Here is a 21,340-nt window from a genome sequence, read left to right on the forward strand (position 1 = left end):
CTTCCATTTGTTATGTTTCAAGCATAAGTCTTTGAATGAAGATCATGACAGAGGCTTATTCAGCTCTTCTTTACCATTGTTGGCTACAAATGGTTTCTCAGCTTCTTGATAGTCAAGTGGAGATTCACGTCTTATAGCCACATAAAGTGGTTTCAGTTAGAAACGTCCAAATCAGTGAAATCAAATTTGTGACAATCCATTGAATGGAGGGAACAAGATTGTGAATAGTGCTATGGAAAATAAAACATCTAGAAGCATCAAAGTTAGAACATCCGAATTCTAAGACATGTACATGAAAGTTGGACGTGGAAAAATTATTAATGAGTTTAAATAAAATTTCACATAATAATATAGTCACAAATAACTGTGTGAATGGGGAGTTGAGGAGTTCCCGCGAGGGAAACTCGGGTCAAACAAAACAAGGGGTAATTTTATTTAAACCCATCTAACCTATTTCTACACCCAATTTACTCTTTTCACCCATTTGATTTTTAACTAAACTATTATTATCTCTTTAAACCAAAATTTAATACCTAATATACCCTTATAAACCTAATTCAGTATGTAGATTTATTTTTACACCCATTCAAATTTTTAGTCAGATGTAAGATTGAAATCGAAGAAGAAGACTAGGAAGGAGAAGGAGCTGCTCCTCCATTTGTTAGCCATCACTCCATCAACGCCTTTTCTCCCCCTGCTAAATCTTCCCGCCATCGTGAATCTACCGTTTGGCAGCCTCTAGATCGTCAGACCCGCGGGGAGTCGAATCGACCGGCACTCCGTCGTCGTCGCGCGGGGATTTGGTTTCTTTGGACTCCTCGATGGGTCCCATACACTTTGCGCGACCCTTTTATACAGACCTCATTTGTGAGCTTCTATGCTGAGCTTGGTAAGTTGTGCGATGCGCATAAGGTGTTTGAGGAAATGTCTGAACCATGTATGGTTGCGTGGAATGCGATGATTGATGGGTTTAGGAAGAATGGGGAAATGGGTTATGCTATTTTGTTATTTGAAAGCATGCCGAAAAGGGACGTGGTTTCATGGACAAGCGTTATAAGCGGGTTTGGGAGAAATGGGTGTGGTTGTGCTGTTTTGAGTCTCTTTGCTTCCGTAAATTATGTCTCTAGTTTCGGTCGGAATGGGTGCTCTGAGAACGTCATTTCTTGCATTGGATGCATGGTGTGGTTACTTTGCAATCAAGAGGTAGGATTTGTTAAATAAACTCTCTTTATCTTCCTGCAGTTATTGATGAATAATTTGTGAATGTAATATCATTCACCCGTATCTTTATCCTTAATTTGTTAATGGTATTAACCTTTTTGCAGATTTGCATTTAAATGTCATAGAAAATCAGAGGCTGGAAGGGACATTGTGTATCCAGTAAATGCAATTGCATTCCACCCCGTGTAAGTTACTTTTTTCTATTAAAGTATTGCGTACTAAACTTGTGAACTTGTGTGTGTTGATTTATTGAAGTCATGAAAACGATAGGCCATATCTGGTTTCCTGTTGAAGGCATCTTGTGACTACAATAATAACATATGGGAATTTCATAGTAGTAACTTAGTTCATGGTTTATTCTTTGGTTGAATGGTTCAAAAAATAAGGATCAAAATTGTTCCTTGTTTTTGCGATAGATTATGGCTTAGATTATACTTGATCCGTTAGTTGGGAATGTTTAAAACCTAAATTAAGCTCGAGGGGAGCTTAATAATTTCATATATACGTAGCTCATGCTTTAATAAAGTTTATCAAGAGAGTTTGAGAATGAGATTCTTGTACATTATTGACTGTCATGTTTTCAAGCTATTTTGCCCTCTCGGGACAAATTGAAAAGAGCTATACATACTTTCGCTTGATGAGAGTTGCGATCATACTGCTTATTGTATGAGAGCAATGATGCTAGCAGTTTCTTTTTAGTCCACGTGCATTTCTTTTATTAGTTCTTTTCTGAAATTCAATTGCAGCTATGGTACTTTGGCTGTTTCTCAGCAGCAGCCATGTTGGCAAGGCGCCAGGAATACCTTTACCTGGGGGGTTTGCTTTCTTCTGGCCTTTCTATGCTAATTTGGTTACACTTTGCTTCTTCTGTCTTTGGGGGTTTTGCAGCTCTTTTCAAGTTTGAGGTAAGGAATTATCAATTAGTCATGTGAATGATGGGCAATGCTACATTTTGTGTATAAAAGCTAAAACAGGGTGATATATGTGAAGGAATATAATGAGATTTATGTGGGATTTCTAGTGACTAGCATGCATATACAATTCAAAATTTATATACATTAGCAACGGAAGCATGTTATCACATAATATCAAAGCTATAGTCATGCAAATCCCCTTCAAGAAGCATAGGTTCATATATGATGCATCTAAGAAATTATTGAAGAACAAAGTGAAGGTATAGTTTTATACCTCTTGATCTAGACTTGAGACCAAGGATTGACCACCTTCAAGCTCTTTGTTCTTGGAACTCCTTAAGCCTAGCCTCCCTCCTTGCTTCCTCCACCTTGCTAGAATGAGTGCTCCTTGGCTCTCCTTTAGTCTCCAAGGTTGAAGACCTCTAAAGATCCACACCCACTAGTGTAGTGAGATGGATGGAGGAATAACCAAAAGGGAGAGAAGATGATTAGCTACTTCTCCCTTATGGTGGCCGGCCTTGTGTGTGTGTTTGGAGAGAGAGATGTTTTCTTCTTTTGTGAAAAATGAACACACAAAACCCTAATGAAACTTTTTACTAAAAGTTCCTTTTATATCTCAAAGATAGTTAGCCAACAACTTGACTCCCTCTCTCTCCCTTTCCCTTTATTTGGCCGGCCCCTTTAGTGTTGTTTGGGCTTTGGGCTTTTATTATTTCAAGTCATCATATGCTTAAATAAAAGCCCAATGGGTTTGGGCTTAATGGGCCCATATTAACCCGAACTTTTCTTTAAGTCCAAAAACGATCTTTCATCGCTTCTATGATTTCTTTAGACTTTCTAATTAATCATAACACTTAATTAATCCAATTAATTTATTCCATCATCCATTAGTTGTCTCATTACAAGAGTGTATCGGTGTACAATTATTTTGGGTTCTAATTAGCAAGGTAGTGAGGTGATTGGCACCAATCCAATTGATTATATTTAATCCAATCACTTAGTGAATTAAAACTTACTTTTAATTCTCCTTCTTCTTTGACGACTACTTATTTAATCATCTAGAAGAACTCACAAGCTATGAGTGACATCTAACCATATATCATGGTTACCCAAGCTAATGTAGAATTTGTTCGGAGAACCTATTCAGTTGGAATTACAATGTAATTCGATCATTCTTTAAAACAATACTCTCAATCACATTATTAGGGTATGGATATATTATGTCAAACCCCTAATGTGATTATTCCATGTTATATGATTCAATTGAGTCGTATAGGAACGATTTCCTTTATTACGCTCGATACTTCGGCCGAATATTCCCGAATCATATCTTAAAGTATTCATCCTCTCATAACGAGGATTAGAGATCCCTTGTTGATCATTCACATGCCTCTGAGAATAAATCATTGACCTCAACAATGCATAGAACACACCCAAGATGAGGTGTGGTCACGTCTCGTTATCAAAATGATCAACAACGTATCCCCAAGACAACTATGATGTCTCAGGTCAAAGAATTACTTACATTATTCCAACCATTAGAGTTGTTTGCTTCACATGTAAGTAGACCTCCATGCAAGTACTCTCGTTCGATTGTGTTCAGTGAACTCATTCCCATAATGAGCACCTACATACCTGTCTTAGTGTCACTACACGAATGGGATGAGACTTTCCATCATTCCAATTGAAGGGGACATAGTATGTACTGGTCTATGCATTGTCAGTATCCCTCTGACAATCCTATGACTAGGAACCTTTTTGGACATGATGGTTATGTGAAGAAGGTATCTGTAGTCTAACATCATTAGATTACTTCTTCCATCGATCCATTGTCCATGGATTCACTATTTATGACATATATCGTTTATTGAGACAGTCCTAATTAGTATCTTTGCCTTTTGATGTATAAGAGTCATCTATACACTCATTCATTGTCCTGAAAGGTTTCTTCCAAAGATTGACTTTCAGGGCATATCTCCAACATTCTCTGAAATTGTGTTGCAGCTGTATTTCAGTTTTGTTGCTGTGTTTGTCCATATACTGGTTATCATGGTAAGTTCTCGTTAATGCTTTAAGAGCAAAATCCTTATCTCGGTCTTGTTTTCTATCATATTTATGACTGTTGGTGCTTAGACCATCTCCTCTTTTATTTTATATTGTGAGATGTTATATCTGTTAGGCTAAGTAGACTTGTTAACTAAAACGACTATCGTTTCTTTACCACAGTTGAAGAACTTGGCCGAGAAGAATGAGAATAAGAAGAAAAGAAAGGATTGATGCTCCTTCTGTAACCCTGGTGATGCAAAGCAATGCAAAATGAGATCATCACTTGTCTATATAGAGTTTTCCATGTGACCTCAAAAACAAAATGTGTAGTTGATATATTCCCTACTCTTTGGTGGGTGGTAGACTGATAGTGATTGTCTAGTGTTGCTGCCGTTAAACTTCTACTTACTGTTTTGAATGACATCGTTTTAATTCGTGACGAAGTTTATTGTTGTGTTAATAAACTGGCTAGCTCCTCCATCTGCACTACTTGTATGTTGGTATAGCAGGTTTCCAAGTAGCGATTTTGATACTTCTGAGTCCTTATGGAACAATTTTCGCCACGTCCAATGATCGATCGGTGGCAATAACCCCAGGAAGACAATAGCCATGAAGCAATGTCTTTAATCTAGTCAGGGCCCAAGTGTAATTGTCTTCTTTCTCAGCCTCTATATACACAAAAACAACTGAGAATGTCATATTAGTGGATGTCACACCCACAATTTTAAGAGTGGAAAACGATACCTGTTAGTCTTATATGTGCAATCCATGATAAGTACATGTGGGAATGCTCGTAATATCTCAATACTAATAGGGTGAGCCCAGAAAATGTCAGTCACAGTATCACCACAACTTCTCGAAAGTGCTAGTCGAGGGCGACTCACAAGCAAATGTTAGTCGAGGGCGACTCACAGTATTACCTTCACCTCCTAAATCAGACCTTTTAATAATAATTACCATATTATTCAGCTTTCCCTGTTCACAAACCCATGTAATCAATGCATCTTTTCCTTTGAATATCTGCACGTAACACATATTTTATTTCGAAGTAAAATTCTAAAATTAACTAACCCGTCAACGACACTATAAATATATAATTACCTCATAAGTTGTAAATTGATCAGTATAATCCACCACACATTCTTGTCCAACCTCGTTACCTCGATCAAAGGCATCATTGAATTCTTGTTGCTAAAAAATAAATGACAAAATTATGATTACAATAAAAAATCTTCAAGTTATGATTAAAACAAATGGACAAATATAGCTAACTGCAGCAATGTTTTCATATTACTGACTAAAAACAAATCAAGCCCCATTTTATAGTAAACAACAGACAACTTCAACTACCTTTCGGTTTCCTCTTACACAACAAATGGAGTTTGGAATATGTAGGACCAACAATAACTTTCATATTGGGAGGGAGAGGGAGACCCCCGAAAAATACAATCAGAGATTATCCTTGCTTTCTGACTTACAGTAATCAGGTTTATAGGGACAAGGCTCACCTAGATCCCGACATGTATCCCTCAAAGTTAGTAAAACTAAAGATGGCAATGGATATTTTGTAATCCAATAATTGCTTAGTGCAGAGATTTTCCAGTGCAGGAAACAATGTTGGAAACTTTGAGCCAATAAACCATTTGCTTCTAAAATGTTTTAGTCCTTGGGAAATCGAAAAATAAACCCCCAAAAGAGTCAACAAGACTGTAGAATCAAGGTTCAAGATTTTTCTCGAAAAAAATCCCTTCACATCAGTGGCAATTCAATGGGAAAGTCCAGACTTCCTCAACTCAAAAAATCTTCCATAAAGCAAAAAATTATAAGCTCATGAAGGACTCACCACCCAACCAAACATGACTGAAAGATATACACATGCGGAACAGAAACCTTAAAGACATCGTTCAATTCGACAAGTTCTAAACTTTAAAAAATTGAAATCGAACGAACAAAATATTCATAAATTGAGTCATACCTTGGTTGGAGGATTCAAAACTTCAAAATCACCATCCATCAATAGAAAATTTTATTTTTCTCTATGAGAGCTATTAGGGTTTTAGCAGAATGAACGTATGATAAACAAAGAATGATCGTAGGGTTTAATTATAATGTTTGGGTTTATTGATAAATTTGAGTTTTATTATTAATTTCACTTTGTACTTAATAGTAATTATACAATAAGGTAAAATAGACAATTAACATTCAAAATTTTAAGTTTAGTGTAAAAAGAGATTGCATGAATTTAAATAAAATTTCCCCAAAACAAGGCGCCTCTTTTCTTTTCGTTCTGGAGTTTTATCAACCCGAACAAACAAACAACCCAAAAAATAATTAGAGACTCGTGAAACGAAAGAAATCAAAACCGAATTTCGAACCTGAAAAAAAAAAGGAAAAAAAAAGAAGATAGGGAAAATGGAAGCAGAGATGGGACTGATGCGTCGGATGCCTCCCAAGTACACCGAGACGGCTCTATCCGCCCTTCTCTCCCTTCTCCCCCAGCACTCCTCTGATCTCCTCTCTCAAGTCGATCAGCCCCTCCAGGTTCTCCCCTGTTTGTTTCCCGAGAAAATCCAATCCAATTTTCACTTTCCATTTTCTTTCTCAAGGGTTTCATTTTAATCCAAAAAAAAAAAAAAAAAAACAAACAAACAAAATGTTCTCTTCAAATTCAAATTTTAAAGTCACCGTGCTGCTCTCTGGTTTCCCGAAATTCAGGTTTTGTGCGATATCGAATACGGAAAGCAGTTCATTTTGTGTGAATATAACAGAGACGCAGACTCTTACAGGTAAAACCCTCAAATCTTTGTCAATTTTGATGGATTGGTGTTAGTTTTCTGATGTTTTACACTTTAATTGCTACATTTTTTAGGGACATTTTAGAGGTAGCAGATCTGGCCTTGATTTGTGAATCTGGATGTTTGATATATTTTGATTAATATAACTTATTGTTTTGGTTCATATGCTGATTTAATTGGTGTGATTAGTGCAATACATGTATAACTATGTAATCTAGTAGTTTATTTTTTCGTATAATCGTTTCTGTTCTGTGAATATCGATTGTCCATGTTGATATTTTTGTGCTACTATATTTCCATGTAGATCGCCTTGGTCAAACAAATATCATCCGCCACTAGAAGACAGCAGCCTCCCATCTTTAGAGTTGAGGAAACTTGAAGTTGAAGCAAACGACATCTTCGCCATTTATCTTGACCAGTGAGGTCCTTTACTTACCTTGTTCTTGTGTTATTCTTTGCATTGGTTGAACTGTATAAAACACTTCTAAAATAATATTTCTTCCATTAGCTAATTTAAAAAAAAAAGAAAAAAGAAAAAAGAAAAAGGCAAGAATGTGTTGAAAGTATCGTCGTGCAATTTATTTAGCATAATGGTTCAGTTCTTTGTTTCATTCTGAAGATTTCATACAGCTTGGTTAACCGGTAATTTGGTAGGTACTATTTTTTATTTTTTTTTATTTTTTATTTTTGAATCTAGTGTCTCCGGGTCTTTGACCCGACTACTCACTCGGCCACCCGCCTGACCCCACAACATTTGGTAGGCAAGAAACTCTAGCAATTGCTAGGTGGGTACCTTGAGAGGTGTCGAACCCCAGACCTCTTGGTAACAAACCAAGGGCCTGACCATTAGACTAAACACTCTTAGGTAATTTGGTAGGTACTATGAAGGTGGCATTTCGTCAGTTTATATGTGGGAGGATGATAACGAAGGTTTTGTAGGCTGCTTTTTAATAAAGGTATACTGCCTAAACTTTCAATTTATGTTCTTGTACATGTATATATGCTGATTTTTATTATTTGATGCCCCGTTTGTTTGCCTTCACTAAGTTTCATTGGACTAGACTGGACTAACTCTTAGTCCAGTCCAATGTTTGGTATCACGCGGGACTCACGTTAATGAGATTAAGTGGGATTCGCACGGACTAAAGCTTTCACTGTAGGTTCTTAGCGAGAGTCCTCGACAACCATGGGACTAGCTAAGACCTGCTTTGTTCCTCCGCTTCGCTCGTCTGCATCACTTCGCGAACTCTTTTTGCTTCGCTTCGGATCGTCGACCCAACACGCCAACTCCCCCAGCGGGTCTCAAATCGCCAGACTCTCGCTCGGAGAAGAGTCTAGGTTGGTCGGATCTGGGGCCTGGGAAGATGATAGTGGTTTGATCAGAACAGTCCCCTCCGAGCATTGCCATCTCACCGTTGATCACAAAAAGGGTCTCCCAGAAATCAAATGGCCACGCATCTCCGTCCCTCATCATCTCCACCCAAATTTCAAGTTTCCCCTCCTCTGTTCTTTCTACTGTACATCGTTCCCAATCAGCAAAAGGGAACCGGAATTAGATATTCCTGTCTCGGAGGCCGCGTGGCTGGTGTTTTTCTGTAAAAAGGGAGAGAAATGGTAGGTGTTGACGAAGACGACAAGTAATTGGATAGATAGATGCAGATTATCAAAGTTTAGTTTCATTGAAAAATGGAAAAAGACATCAATATTGAATCTAAAATATGTTAGTCCGAGATCTAGTCCGGGACTGCACCAAACACTTAACTATTTTTATCCTGGTTAGTCCAAGCCAAGCCAGTCCAGCTTAGTCCTTGAAGTTAGTCCAGTCCGAGTTAGTCCAATGCAACAAACGCACCCTGAGGGGTTTCAGATGGCTCCAAGACAGGACAAGGTAGGAGAGGTTATCTGCAGGAGGGGGCATGGGATGCTATACATGTGATTGAGGTAAACTCTACTTGTCATGGTAGGAACAACGTGGATCTGTGGTGAAGGTGTTCATATAGTCCTGACACTCACCCCCTTTCACACTTACATGTGATTGAGGTATACACTTAATGTTCTTTATTTAGTGTTGACCAAAAAAGGAGTTTCAACACCTTTTAGCTATTTAAAGTTATAGTGAACAACTCTTCTTTCTCTTGATAGTTGTGATATGAACTTGCTGTTAGTTTGAATGGTGCCTTTGTTAGGTCGAGTCATTTGACATGATTAATCAAATTGGTTGAGTTAGGATTGATTCGGGATGGACACAAAGTGAGGAATAGAGAGCTGGAAAATTTGAAATTGAAGATCAAATATGTGAAGAATAGTGCTAACTGTGAGAATGTGAGGACAAAGATAGGTGAGTGACCAAACTATGCAAAGGGCTTATAAGAGGTTGAGTTGCTCTTCATATTGTCAATTAGTTTTATGATGGAACCTTAACTTTCTTCATGGTATATGAATAGGTTGACCCATGTGTAAAGCCTAATGGCCACATGTGCTCACATCGCCCTGTTTGTATCGTCCACATGTTAGGCTTGAAAATTCGCCATATATGAGGGGGCGTGTGAGAATGTGAAGACAAAGTCCCACATTGGTGAGGAAACAAAACATACAAGGGCTTATAAGAGGTGGGACTATTCCCTATATAACATATTGCCAATTAGTTTTATGGTAAAATCTCAACTTTCTTCAGTAACAATGCATGAAGATGATGATATCATAAGAATTATTAGTGGAGCGTGAGAGGGCTTTCTTAAGTTTAGGAGACAAAACTAATAATGTTTCAATAGAGAAAAATGAGATTTGATAGAAGAATTGTAATAGCTCATGTGGAGCTAGGTTTAAGGAAAGGGAATTTATTACCCTTTTGGGGAAAGTATGGGGGAATTTTTGCTATATAAGGTTTTTTGGTCGAGTGAGTATTGATAGAAATTTTCAGACTCCATTTAGATTTAAGGTGAGTGATTGTTTACTTTAGTGGTAGTCTAGGGTTCATGCCCTTCGCTAAGAGCAAGTCCACCCCTAAAGACTTTGCGCTAGTACCTAGCGCATTTATCCACTCAAGTAAATAGTAATAAACCCTAGTGAACAGTAATAGGCCAAAGCATCTCCACTCCTAAACAAAAAATAGGCTGGTCAATTTATTAAAATATTATTATTTTTATTATAAAATAATATTTTATTTTTACTTTTTGACTTCTTCCCTTCATCTTCTGCAACTTCCCATCCCTTCCACATAAAAAAAAACCCGACTCTTAGAATCATTGCTCCAACCCCAAAACTCCAATCCCAGAATTCCACTTTCCTAGAAAAGCTCAAAAGTTCCAATCTTAGGTGGTTGAATCGCGGGAGGCAGTCGGATTTGGAGGAAATGCACATGCAGATTTGGAGGAGCTCACAGGACGGGAAGCGGGAAGCGGGTGGAAGCTGCTCATGGAGGCGAATTAGCCGCTGCCGGTGGACAAAAGGGGGGTTTTGAGAGTGAGGTCGAGCTTGGCGATGTTGACGGCTCCGTGGCTCCTTCCCTCCGTGGCTCCTTGCCCTTCGACACCACGCTGACGTCGGCTAGGCGTCACTTGAGACGGTCCCAAGGTCTGTCAATTTTAAGCCGGCCTGTGGACTGGCTTGGGCTGGGTGCCAGTCGATTCCACGGGCTGGAATAGATTGGCTGAGTCTCAACCTGTTTTTTCCACTAGGTGCTGGCCTATCCCACCCCCGGTGGACTTGCTCTAAAAGTTTGGGGCAGGACATTTTTGATGTGGTGATTTACATCTATGATATTTAAAATTGATAAAATCAGTCTCTAAGTTTGTTCACAATCAATTATTTTGGTCATTTCATAAAAATTATTCGTTAAATAAGAATAAAATGACAAAAATACCCTCAATTTTTATCAAATTATTTTGGCATATTGTTTATTAAATTGAGAGTATTTTTTCTCATTTTGATCCTTACTTAATAAAGTTTTTCACGGAATGACCAAAATAATTAAAACTGGACAAACTCAGGAACCACTTCTGTCGCTTTCAAATCTCAAGGACCAAGTGAAGAGTTATATCAGTCTCAATATCCACTTTAGCTAAAAAGCCCAAGGTAAAAGCCCAAGATAACATTACCCTTTACCCCTTAATTTTAAAAAACTTGCAATGAAAGGGGGCTCAAAAAAATAATTTTGAATTGGAAAAAAATAGAAGCAGATTTGAGGTTCAAATAGAACCATCATAAATTCATTTGTTTTCTATTGGAAAAAAGGTTAGTTTTTGTTGCCATCTTGGTCTGTGTTTAACTAGTTTTCTTTTAGTTGGAGACGCATACGAGGTTGTGATAGGTTTCGGGGATGGGTAGTCTGGACTTGACACCCCAACAACTGGACCACTGACCCTTAGTGGAACAGAGTTGTCCTTGCTGAATTCAAGAGATGTCCAGTGTAATGGTTCAGCTTTAGCCAGGCGAATTTCAACTTTGGTGGACAGAACGTCAAATCTGCACTTTGTAGGTATTATCTTTCCAAATAAGCGAGGCTGAAAATAGTATGCATCTTCACCAGCAACATCAATGCTAACACTGAGTATTTGTTCACCAAATTCAACATTAACGTCTGCCATGCCCTTGGTGAATATAGTCACAACAACCACTTCTGGCTTCTGGTAGAATTCATGCCTGTATTTTGGCTTGACAGATGCTACGGCCAACTCGAAGGGGTTCTAGATGAACGCCTCCTTCACACGCTTTTTGAGATCGGAAGCCATGGGCGGACAACCGTCAGTGTGGACTGAGGGAGATGGAAGAGTCTAGGAAAGAAGAGTATACAACTATAGTTAATTGTTGATTTCTTTACATCTTTGAGATACGAAACTAAATACAATTTATAGTATTTAAAAAAATAAAAAATACCTTGATAAATTAATAAATTTTTAATTCATCGATCATTTAATATTTTGCTAAATAATAGTCTTCCTGGGTCTCGAGGCTATTAATTAAAGAAGTTTAATTATATAGAAAACCAAAAGCAAAAATCGGGCAAAATATAAAAATAACCAAAACCTAAACTTAGGTGCTAAAATTTGGCAAATATACGATATAACTCTAATAATTTCGGAAGTACAAACCTCGTCAGATGAAGTATTGCTCGGTACGGCACCAATCTCGTCATTGCTAGAGATGCGTCACCGCCATCACCATCATCCCAGAATAGATTAACTCCTGTTTTCATCAGTCTCCCTCTCCCATGAGCCTCTGTAACTGCAGAAATCGAGACTTCGTCCCCACTTTGCAAATGGAGTACATCATTTGATAATACACTTTGCAAACGGAGTACACTGTTAGCTACACTGGAAGTAGAATCTCCCCAGATGTGCAAAGCCTTACCCTTTGTAAATTTGTAACAGTTAATCCAGGACGATATGTTTCGAAAACACAGCACAGAGTCAATCCTCTAAAATTATGACCAATAAATTGAGGCACTTTAAAATGAACATTTTTGGGCTCATGAATAACAACAAACTGGAACCACTCCGGAATATCATAAATTCCATCGAGAAAAATGTCACTATGTCCGCAAGAAGTCCATCCCTAGAGCATACCATGTAAAGCCCGATTAATTTGTATAAGCAATAGCCTTAATTATGCATGCGTGTGTCATGTACATGTACAGTACAGGTCCTCTGTGGGCATGTGATAGAAAGAGGAGGAGAATACAGCTCTTAGAGAGAGATCTGTAGGATGTTCTTCCTAAAACTCAGAATGTACATGTCATTCTTATGCATAAGAAATACATGCATGTCTTAGGCGTGTATGTGTGGATCTATGTGTGTGTGTGTGTGTGTGTGTGAGAGAGAGAGAGAGAGAGAGAGAGTGAGAGAGACCTGTAGCATGCTCTTCCTAAAATCAGCAGTGAGATTGGTGCAGCCTTCCATATGAATCCTTCTCATAGTGTTTAACGACTTATGCTAGCCTAGAATCTCACAGTGAGTTTGGGGGAGTAATTCAGATGCAGTTCTACCATACTCGACAACAACAACAACAAAGTCTTTTCCCACTAAGTGGGGAGTTCTACCATACTCGACATTTCTGAAAAATTTGGCATTTTTTCAATGCAATGCACTGATTTGCTTTCAAGATTTCCAAACTTGTAGGTAAATCTGGGATTTCAAGAAGATCTTTGCAATAACTCAAATCTAACATTTTAAGCTTGGAGAGTCCACTGAGGCAAGGTCGGCTATAAAACAAATTGCCATCAAGCACCACAAACAACAACAAAGCCTTTTCCCACTAAGTGGGGTCGGCTATATGAATCCTAGAACGCCATTGCGCTCGGTTTTGTGTCATGTCCTCCGTTAGATCCAAGTACTCTAAGTCTTTTCTTAGAGTCTCTTCCAAAGTTTTCCTAGGTCTTCCTCTACCCCTTCGGCCCTGAACCTCTGTCCCGTAGTCACATCTTCGAACCGGAGCGTCATTCGGCCTTCTTTGCACATGTCCAAATCACCGGAGCCGATTTTCTCTCATCTTTCCTACAATTTCGGCTACTCCTACTTTACCTCGGATATCCTCATTCCCAATCTTATCCTTTCTCGTGTGCCCACACATCCCACGAAGCATCCTCATCTCCGCTACACCCATTTTGTGTACGTGTTGATGCTTCACTGCCCAACATTCTGTGCCATACAACATCACTGGCCTTATTGCCGTCCTATAAAATTTTCCCTTGAGCTTCAGTGGCCTACGACGGTCACACAACACGCCGGATGCATTCTAACACTTCATCCATCCAGCTCGTATTCTATGGTTGAGATCTCCATCTAATTCTCCGTTCTCTTGCAAGATAGATCCTAGGTAGCGAAAACGGTCGCTTTTTGTGATCTTCGCTAGATTGCTCCGGTCATTAGTGTGGATAAGTATATAAATGGATAGAGATAGGAAAGCAAACACAAGATGTACGTGGTTCACCCATATTGGCTACGTCCACGGAATAGAAGAGTTCTCATTAATTGTGAAGGGTTTACACAAGTACATAGGTTCAAGCTCTCCTTTAGTGAGTACAAGTGAATGATTTAGTACAAATGACATTAAGAAATATTGTGGGAGAATGATCTCGTAATCACGAAACTTCTAAGTATCGGAGTGTAGAGTCGTCTTGACTTGCCTTATCTGTCTCATAGGTAGATGTGGCATCTTCTCTGGAAGTACTCTTCCTCCATCCAGGGGTGGTATCTTTAACTGGTGGAGATGCACAAGGTAATGTATCAATTTCACTTGAAGCTTACTTGTAGTTTCAGGCTTGGTCAAGCGCGATACAAACCATGTAGTAGGAGTCCCCCAAGTCGCCGAGCTAGGGGGTCTGCTGAAAGAGGTGACAGACAAGGTAAGCAATCAGAGCTCCGACTGATTGTTCACCTTCTCCCCATCTTGCAGCAGCATGAAGGATAAAGAGAAGAAAAATGAGAAGAGATGATATGAGATACTTTTGCTTTTGAAGAAGTAACTTTCCACAGGCTTATTCTTGAACTGAGCTGGAGGGTTTTCTGGTTTCCTCCAGAGTATAAGGCCGACTGAAGAATTTGAGGGTCAAAACAAGTCCATCAAATCTAGAGTACGTTCCACCCTGCTGATATGGGATACTTTTGCTTTTGACAGAGTAATGGATGTATCGGCACGTGTGCTGTTACGCTTGTCTCCACATGCTTCCTTGTATCCTTCGCACTTGCCCTATCTGTTCCTCAAGCAGATGCGGAATCTTCCCTAGAAACATAAGATGTTGAAGATGAGTACTCGAGAGCAATGCCAGGTAAGTAATCAGGTAAGGGGTTCCAGGCAGTCAGTTCTTGGCTGGAAGCTTGATTCCAAGTGCTGACTGATTGCTCTCTTTCTCCTTGTCTTGCAGGTAAAAACAAGGCCAAAGGAAAAGACAGGGAAAAAGCATGATATGGGATACTCTTGCTTTTAACCCTGATGATATGAGATATTCTTGCTCTAGTATAGCTTGTTTACAGAGGTATTATCGGGGGGAAAGAAAGCTGAATATTTCGAAAGGCTTCGTTGGGAGTGTTTTCTCGAATGTGAGTAAAGGTTGGGAGTGTTTTCTCGAATGTGAGTAAAGGTTGGGCATGTTTGCTAGTCTACCTTTCCACGAAGCACAGAGGTTGACACACAGGGACTTTCCAATTATCCAGCAATGGTACTGTTCCTTTACCCTCTCTTCGATTTTTGAGGAAGTAATCATGTTGGGAGTCTGGCTCTCGAGATTCGGAGGGCGGTGCCTCTTCGATTTTGGAGCAAGCAATCTTGTTGGGAGTGTTTTCTCGAATGTGAGTAAAGGTTGGGCATGTTTGCTAGTCTACCTTGCCACGAAGCACAGAGGTTGACACACAGGGAGTTTCCAATTATCCAGCAGTGGTACTGTTCCTTTACCCTTGTGGGTAATAATATGGTAGCTAGACCTTCAAAATTTATGTGTCTAAACTTTGTTAGTGTTGTTTCTTTGCTATTCTTTTACCTTTCTTGGTCAGAGCGATGTAGTGGGAGCTGCAAGCTTCACGTGCTCAACTTTGGCAGAGAACTTTGGCAAAGTTATCTGTGGTACCCATGAGCTATTGTTGCGTGTGGGAAGTGGGTGATTGAACAGTAAGATTCATGTGCTTTCTACTTCACCAGAAGTCTTCGACAGAATGCCCATAATTTCTGCAAAGCTGAGTGTGCGTGTGACAGGTGCTGACAAGGCTAGAAAAGTAGGTGCCTCTTCGATTTCTGAGATCGGCCCTCGTGGTCTCTGAGCAGCCCAGCTTTTGAGAAAGCGAGCGCCTCTTCGATTGATTCGAAGAACGATGCCTCATCGATTTTTGAGAAAGCAGTCACGATGGGGGTCTGGCTCTCGAAGATTCGGGGAGCAGTGTCTCTTCGATTTTTGAGAAAGTAATCATGTTGGGAGTCTGGCTCTCGAGATTCGGAGGGCGGTGCCTCTTCGATTTTGGAGCAAGCAATCTTGTTGGGAGTGTTTTCTCGAATGTGAGTAAAGGTTGGGCATGTTTGCTAGTCTACCTTGCCACGAAGCACAGAGGTTGACACACAGGGACTTTCCAATTATCCAGCAATGGTACTGTTCCTTTACCCTCTCTTCGATTTTTAAGAAAGTAGTCATGTTGGGAGTCTGGCTCTCGAGATTCGGAGGACGGTGCCTCTTCGATTTTGGAGCAAGCAATCTTATTGGGAGTGTTTTCTCGAATGTGAGTAAAGGTTGGGCATGTTTGCTAGTCTACCTTGCCACGAAGCACAGAGGTTGACACACAGGGACTGTCCAATTATCCAGCAGTGGTACTGTTCCTTTACCCTTGTGGGTAATAATATGGTAGCTAGACCTTCAAAATTTATGGTTCTAAACTTTGTTAGTGCTGTTTCTTTGCTATTCTTTTACCCTTCTTGGTCAGAGCGATGTAGTGGGAGCTGCAAGCTTCACGTGCTCAACTTTGGCAGAGAACTTTGGCAAAGTTTTCTGTGGTACCCATGAGCTATTGTTGCGTGTGGGAAGTGGGCGATTGAACAGTAAGATTCATGTGTTTTCTACTTCCCCAGAAGTCTTCGACAGAATGCCCATAATTTCCGCAAAGCTGAGTGTGCGTGTGACAGGTGCTGACAAGGCTGGAAAAGTAGGTGCCTCTTCGATTTCTGAGATCGGCCCTCGTGGTCTCTGGGGAGCCCAGCTTTTGAGAAAGCGAGCGCCTCTTCAATTTTTGAGACCAGCCTTCGTGGTCTTTGAGCAGCCCAACTTTTGAGAAAGCAAACGCCTCTTAGATTTCTGAGATCAACCCTCGTGATCTCTAAGCAGCCCAGTTTTTGAGAAAGCAAACGCCTCTTCGATTTCTGAGCAGGCGCCTCTTCGATTTCTGAAGCTCCGTCGAGTGCAGATTTTTATAAGGGCTGGCATTAAGTTCCAAAACACACTTGAATCTCCACCAGTAGAAGCTTCATTCTTGCACTTCTAAGATCTTGATTTGTCCGACCTCTTCTCTCTTCAACACCTTTGAAAATGTCTGGCCCCTCCGACCGTCGTTTTGACTTGAACCTTGTTGAAGAGGCAGCCCCGCCTTCTCCAGACAACATATGGCGCCCATCCTTCGTCTCCCCTACTGGTCCTCTTACCGTTGGGGATTCCGTGATGAAGAATGATATGACCGCTGCGGTGGTGGCCAGGAACCTTCTCACTCCCAAAGATAACAGACTACTTTCCAAACGGTCTGATGAGTTAGCTGTTAAGGATTCGCTGGCTCTCAGTGTTCAGTGTGCAGGTTCTGTGTCTAATATGGCCCAACGCCTATTTGCTCGAACCCGCCAAGTTGAATCATTGGCGGCTGAAGTGATGAGTCTCAAACAGGAGATTAGAGGGCTCAAGCATGAGAATAAACAGTTGCACCGGCTCGCACATGACTATGCTACAAACATGAAGAGGAAGCTTGACCAGATGAAGGAAACTGATGGTCAGGTTTTACTTGATCATCAGAGATTTGTCAGTTTGTTCCAAAGGCATTTATTGCCTTCGTCTTCTGGGGCTGTACCGCGTAATGAAGCTCCAAATGATCAACCTCTGATGCCTCCTCCTTCTAGGGTTCTGTCCAGTACTGAGGCTCCAAATGATCCCCCTCCGGTGCCTTCTCTTTCTGGGGCTCTACCGACTGCTGAGACTTCTCCTAAGCAACCTTTGTGAAGGCTCCCTCTTGTGTGTTTATTTTGACTCATGTATATGTACATATTTGTAGCTTATCGGGGATATCAATAAATAAGCTTTCCTTCATTTCAACGTATTGTGTTAAATACACCAAAGCCTTCTTCGCTAAGTTCTTTGAATTTTCTTTTGTTGAAGCTTGTATGTTGAAGCTTTCTGAGTGGAGCATGTAGGTTGGGGTAGTGTTCCCTTAATTTTCCGAGTGAGGAAAACTTCTCGGTTGGAGACTTGGAAAATCCAAGTCACTGAGTGGGATCGGCTATATGAATCTTAGAACGCCATTGTGCTCGATCCTGTGTCATGTCCTTCGTTAGATCCAAGTACTCTAAGTCTTTTCTTAGAGTCTCTTCCAAAGTTTTCCTAGGTCTTCCTCTACCCCTTCGGCCCTGAACCTCTGTCCCATCGTCGCATCTTCTAATCGGAGCGTCAGTAGGCCTTCTTTGCACATGTCCAAACCACCGTAACCGATTTTCTCTCATCTTTCCTTCAATTTCAGCTACTCCTACTTTACCCCGGATATCCTTATTCCTAATCTTATCCTTTCTTGTGTGCCCACACATCCAACGAAACATCCTCATCTCCGCTACACCCATTTTGTGTACGTGTTGATGTTTCACCGCCCAACATTCTGTGCCATACAGCATCGCCGGCCTTATTGCCGTCCTATAAAATTTTCCCTTGAGCTTCAGTGGCATACGGCGGTCACATAACACGCCGGATGCACTCTTCCACTTCATCCATCCAGCTTGTATTCTATGGTTGAGATCTCCATCTAATTCTCCGTTCTTTTGCAAGATAGATCCTAGGTAACGAAAACGGTCGCTCTTTGGTATTTCTTGATCTCCGATCCTCACCCCTAACTCGTTTTGGCCTCCATTTGCACTGAACTTGCACTCCATATATTCTGTCTTTGATCGGCTTAGGCGAAGACCTTTAGATTCCAACACTTCTCTCCAAAGGTTAAGCTTTGCATTTACCCCTTCCTGAGTTTCATCTATCAACACTATATCGTCTGCGAAAAGCATACACCAAGGAATATCATCTTGAATATGTCTTGTTAACTCATCCATTACCAACGCAAAAAGGTAAGGACTTAAGGATGAGCCTTGATGTAATCCTACAGTTATGGGAAAGCTTTCGGTTTGTCCTTCATGAGTTCTTACGGCAGTCTTTGCTCCTTCATACATATCCTTTATAGCTTGGATATATGCTACTTGTACTCCTTTCTTCTCTAAAATCCTCCAAAGAATGTCTCTTGGGACCCTATCATACGCTTTTTCCAAATCTATAAAGACCATGTGTAAATCCTTTTTCCCATCTCTATATCTTTCCATCAATCTTCGTAAGAGATAGATTGCCTCCATGGTTGAGCGCCCTGGCATGAACCCGAATTGGTTGTCCGAAACCCGTGTCTCTTGCCTCAATCTATGCTCAATGACTCTCTCCCAGAGCTTCATTGTATGACTCATTAGCTTAATACCCCTATAGTTCATGCAATTTTGTACGTCGCCCTTATTCTTGTAGATAGGCACCAAAGTGCTCGTTCGCCACTCATTTGGCATCTTCTTCGTTTTCAAAATCCTATTGAAAAGGTCAGTGAGCCATGTTATACCTGTCTCTCCCAAAAGTTTCCACACTTCGATTGGTATATCGTCTGGGCCTATTGCTTTTTTATGCTTCATCTTCTTCAAAGCTACAACCACTTCTTCCTTCCGGATTCGACGATAAAAAGAGTAGTTTCTACACTCTTCTGAGTTACTCAACTCCCCTAAAGAAGCACTCATTTCATGTCCTTCATTGAAAAGATTATGAAAATAACCTCTCCATCTGTCTTTAACCGCGTTCTCTGTAGCAAGAACCTTTCCATCCTCATCCTTGATGCACCTCACTTGGTTTAGGTCCCTTGTCTTCTTTTCCCTTGCTCTAGATAGTTTATAGATATCCAACTCTCCTTCTTTGGTATCTAGTCGTTTATACATATCGTCGTAAGCCGCTAACTTAGCTTCTCTGACAGCTTTCTTCGCCTCTTGCTTCGCTTTTCTATACCTTTCACCATTTTCATCGGTCCTCTCCTTGTATAAGGCTTTACAACATTCCTTCTTAGCCTTCACCTTTGTTTGTACCTCCTCATTCCACCACCAAGATTCCTTTTGGTGTGGGGCAAAGCCCTTGGACTCTCCTAATACCTCTTTTGCTACTTTTCGGATACAACTAGCCATGGAATCCCACATTTGGCTAGCTTCCCCCTCTCTATCCCACACACATTGGGTGATTACCTTCTCTTTGAAAATGACTTGTTTTTCTTCTTTTAGATTCCACCATCTAGTCCTTACACTTCCAAGTCTTGTTCTTTTGTCTTACTCTTTTGATATGTACATCCATCACCAACAAGCGATGTTGATTAGCCACGCTCTCTCCTGGTATAACTTTGCAATCCTTACAAGTTATACGATCCCCTTTCCTCATTAGAAGAAAATCTATTTGTGTTTTTGACGACCCACTCTTGTAGGTGATCACATGTTCTTCTCTCTTCTTAAAGAAGGTGTTGGCTAAGAAGAGATCATATGCCATTGCAAAATCCAAGATAGCTTCCCCATCCTCGTTTCTCTCCCCAAAACCATGGCCACCATGAAAACCTCCATAGTTGCCTGTCTCCCTGCCCACGTGTCCATTTAAATCTCCTCCTATAAATAACTTCTCCGTTTGAGCAATTCCTTGCACCAAGTCTCCAAGATCTTCCCAAAATTTCTCCTTCGAACTCGTATCCAACCCTACTTGAGGTGCGTACGCACTAATCACATTGATAAGTTCTTGTCCTATTACAATCTTGATTGCCATGATTCTATCTCCTACCCTCTTGACATCTACAACATCTTGTACCAAGGTCTTGTCCACGATGATGCCAACACCGTTTCTCGTTCTATTTGTGCCCGAATACCAAAGTTTAAACCCTGAGTTTTCTAGATCCTTTGCCTTACTACCAACCCACTTAGTTTCTTGTAGGCACATAATATTTATCCTTCTCCTCACCATAACTTCCACTACTTCCATAGATTTTCCCGTTAAGGTTCCTATATTCCACGTTCCTAAACGCATTTTGCTCTCTTGAACTCTACCCTTCTGTCCTAGCTTCTTCACCCTCCCCCGTCTAATAAGATCAAAGTACTTCTTTTGTGTGTCCCGGGTAAAGTTGATAGGAGCATATGCTCCCAAACAACTTTGAGTGGAGTCGTTTGAAAAGAAGTTTCTATGGCCCCCTTGCTCATTTAACACTGCATCCGGGTGCCGATGGAGATACAGCGACCCTTGCTCACTTATCACTGTGCTCGGGCCACACAGCGCGCCACTTACGGGTGACGCCCTAGCTTTAGCGTGATTTTGTTCTGGATTCATTTTCATAAGGATTCGACGTGATCATGGAGTGCCGGCTGTCGACTACCTGACGCCCTCCCCCTCCTCCTTTATCCGGGCTTGGGACCGGCCATGTAAGACATAGGCGGAGTTTTGCCATCAAGCTCCAATATTTCTAAATAAAAATAGACTACCAAGATCCTTAGGGATGGAATCATCAGTTAAATTGCAGTTTCCAAGACCTAAAAATGTCAACGAAGGGCGCAAAAGATTACTTGATGGTGACCCTCTCAAACCCCATAGAAATAAAGATGTCAGGT

General features: G+C 40.6%; 1 protein-coding gene and 2 long non-coding RNA genes across 3 annotated transcripts; 2 read left to right on the forward strand and 1 right to left on the reverse strand.

Moving 5' to 3' along the window:
- Nucleotides 1-367: 367 nt before the first annotated feature.
- LOC114827248 (F-actin-capping protein subunit beta-like) lies at nucleotides 368-7,932 on the forward strand. The gene is made up of 5 exons (XM_070806919.1): nucleotides 368-425; nucleotides 6,449-6,722; nucleotides 6,897-6,967; nucleotides 7,281-7,399; nucleotides 7,854-7,932. The coding sequence occupies exons 2-4, from the start codon at nucleotides 6,594-6,596 to the stop codon at nucleotides 7,396-7,398; spliced, it is 318 nt and encodes a 105-aa protein (XP_070663020.1). The 5' UTR covers nucleotides 368-425; nucleotides 6,449-6,593; the 3' UTR covers nucleotide 7,399; nucleotides 7,854-7,932.
- LOC139189064 (uncharacterized) lies at nucleotides 4,354-4,624 on the forward strand. The gene is made up of 2 exons (XR_011572553.1): nucleotides 4,354-4,510; nucleotides 4,545-4,624. It is a non-coding gene; the product is annotated as an uncharacterized lncRNA (long non-coding RNA).
- A 3,479-nt stretch (nucleotides 7,933-11,411) lies between the features above and the next one.
- LOC114827512 (uncharacterized) lies at nucleotides 11,412-12,573 on the reverse strand. The gene is made up of 2 exons (XR_003776597.2): nucleotides 12,067-12,573; nucleotides 11,412-11,748 (listed from the first exon to the last, which is right to left on the reverse strand). It is a non-coding gene; the product is annotated as an uncharacterized lncRNA (long non-coding RNA).
- Between the last annotated feature and the right edge of the window lie 8,767 nt (nucleotides 12,574-21,340).

The sequence above is a fragment of the Malus domestica genome, chromosome 10 (assembly GCF_042453785.1).
Source record: "Malus domestica chromosome 10, GDT2T_hap1".
Lineage (NCBI taxonomy): Eukaryota > Viridiplantae > Streptophyta > Magnoliopsida > Rosales > Rosaceae > Malus > Malus domestica.